The sequence below is a fragment of the Sinocyclocheilus rhinocerous genome, unplaced genomic scaffold (genome assembly GCF_001515625.1).
Source record: "Sinocyclocheilus rhinocerous isolate Xijiao unplaced genomic scaffold, SAMN03320098_v1.1 scaffold568, whole genome shotgun sequence".
Lineage (NCBI taxonomy): Eukaryota > Metazoa > Chordata > Actinopteri > Cypriniformes > Cyprinidae > Sinocyclocheilus > Sinocyclocheilus rhinocerous.
The window spans coordinates 589,402-591,234 of record NW_015652173.1 but is presented as its reverse complement, the minus strand read 5'-3'; the positions used below and the strand labels follow the sequence as shown (position 1 = coordinate 591,234).

At 40.0% G+C, this 1,833-nt stretch overlaps 1 protein-coding gene across 2 annotated transcripts in view; it reads right to left on the bottom strand.

Moving 5' to 3' along the window:
• The window catches only part of LOC107714039 (T-cell surface glycoprotein CD1a-like), a 4,711-nt gene extending 3,775 nt beyond the window's left edge, over positions 1 to 936 (bottom strand). For both annotated transcript variants that reach the window (XM_016519730.1, XM_016519731.1), the window contains exon 1: positions 415 to 936. In XM_016519730.1, coding sequence (XP_016375216.1) covers positions 415 to 475 — 61 coding nt within the window. In that variant the 5' untranslated portion in view covers positions 476 to 936. The remainder of the gene's footprint in view (positions 1 to 414) is intronic.
• Positions 937 to 1,833: the final 897 nt, after the last annotated feature.

Sequence of the window (1,833 nt, the reverse complement as noted above, 5' to 3'; positions counted from 1 at the left end):
TGGGTTTTCATGTTTTTGAATCATCGCTCTGGCCGGACAGGGCATCACAGTATGGTAGGGGCGTAACATTTCCGTCACATGCTTGAGGTATTCGGCCAATCACAACGCACCGGATAGCTGGCCAGTCAGAGCACACCTCGCTTTTCAGACAGATGAGCTTTGTAAAAATCTGCGTTTCAGAAAGGCGGGTCATAGAGGAGAAACATTAATGTACAGTATGTGGAAAATAATGTGTTTTTTGAACCTTAAACCGCATAAACACATTTCATTACACCAAATACACCAAATAATGTTCTTTTTAGCAACATCATATGACCCCTTTAAGAGAAATAAGCAATGCTCTAATTATGAACATTCAAAATAAATCAAAACATGTTTCTTATCAAGTAGCCTATAGCTGCGGTGAAATCATACCTGCTAAAACAGGAACTGGAAACAAAAGGAAACACATAATAGCAGCATAGGTTGTGTTCATTTTGTTGTTGACGAAACACCTGTATAGGTTGGTTTTGATAATCACAGAGAATGTTGAGAATTACATTTTTGAGAATCACAGCTGGTTCCTGTGAGATGGTTACATGAATGAACTTTTAACTGCGGAAGCGACCCTGTCCCAAATGGGACACTTCATGTAAACTTGCAGTGTTAACTTGGCCGCCGCGTGCGCGTGTCCGTTTAATCCAAGAGATCGTATGGTGTCCCATTCGTCATTTTAGGTTTAAAGAGATCCCGAGCGCCATCGATGCCCACTTCAGCCGACTAAACTGAGGCGAACTGCGCAGCAGACTTGTATATCATAGTCAAAGCGGCGTTTACTGGAGGCTACGTCTCGAAAGTGTAGGAGGGTGGGTACAAATTTGGGATAGGACGAGGACCAACACCCTGCCTGCGTAACTTTTGGAAATCAGGGCGCAGAGTAATCTGGGAAATTAAGTTCTTGTGTGAGTTGTATGAATAAAAATCACAACACCACACAGTTTGACAATTTAAAAAAATATATAATTAAATTTAAATTTAAAATGACAATTTTAAAATCTGTAGCCTACCTATAGAAAACCGTCCAGTGCTAATAGGCGACAACAATGTCATGCAAATAAATCTGAATTGCACTGAAAGAGAAAAAGAAATATGAAGCATTACTGTGTCACTGGATTTTTTTTTCTTTTTTTTTTTTCAAAAATTGTCCTCAAATGCTTTGTCGATATTGGAAACAACAGCTAAATACGCTTGTTCCATAGTTTCTTTAGATGCTGAAGCATAAATAAATTAATGATCTACAAATATTATGTAGGCTACATTTTTGCGATCGCTGGGTTTATTTTTGATAATGCGCAGTGCAAACAGACAAAACCTGGTCTGTGTCACAATGTGCATACTATCCATCCTAAATTCTATGTGATATTAGTAATTTTCAATACTATTTAGGGCAGATAGGGTGGATATATGCACATTGGGACGCAGGGCTGGTTATTTTAGACAGAACGTGACCTCGGAAAATGAATGGTTCTGTCTGTCCAACCCGTTTGTGTGTAGCCTAACCACGTTTCTTTTATCATACTGAAGATTACAGAACGGACCAATCACAGCTGTGCTTCTCATCTGGTGCCCCCAGGATGGTGCACCAGATGAGCTCCGCCTATAGCCTATAGGGAGCGGAGGTTGTCCACTGGTGAACGTGATTTTACCAAGTGCAAAATGTTCCTGGATCAACACCAAGCAACCAATCAGAATTGAGGGATAAGTTTACAGAAAATGTCAGTTTTAGCTGCACAACCAGATTTAGGTGCGTCTACACTCTTTGTTTTTCAGCAATCATTTCCTCCTGATTTTAGG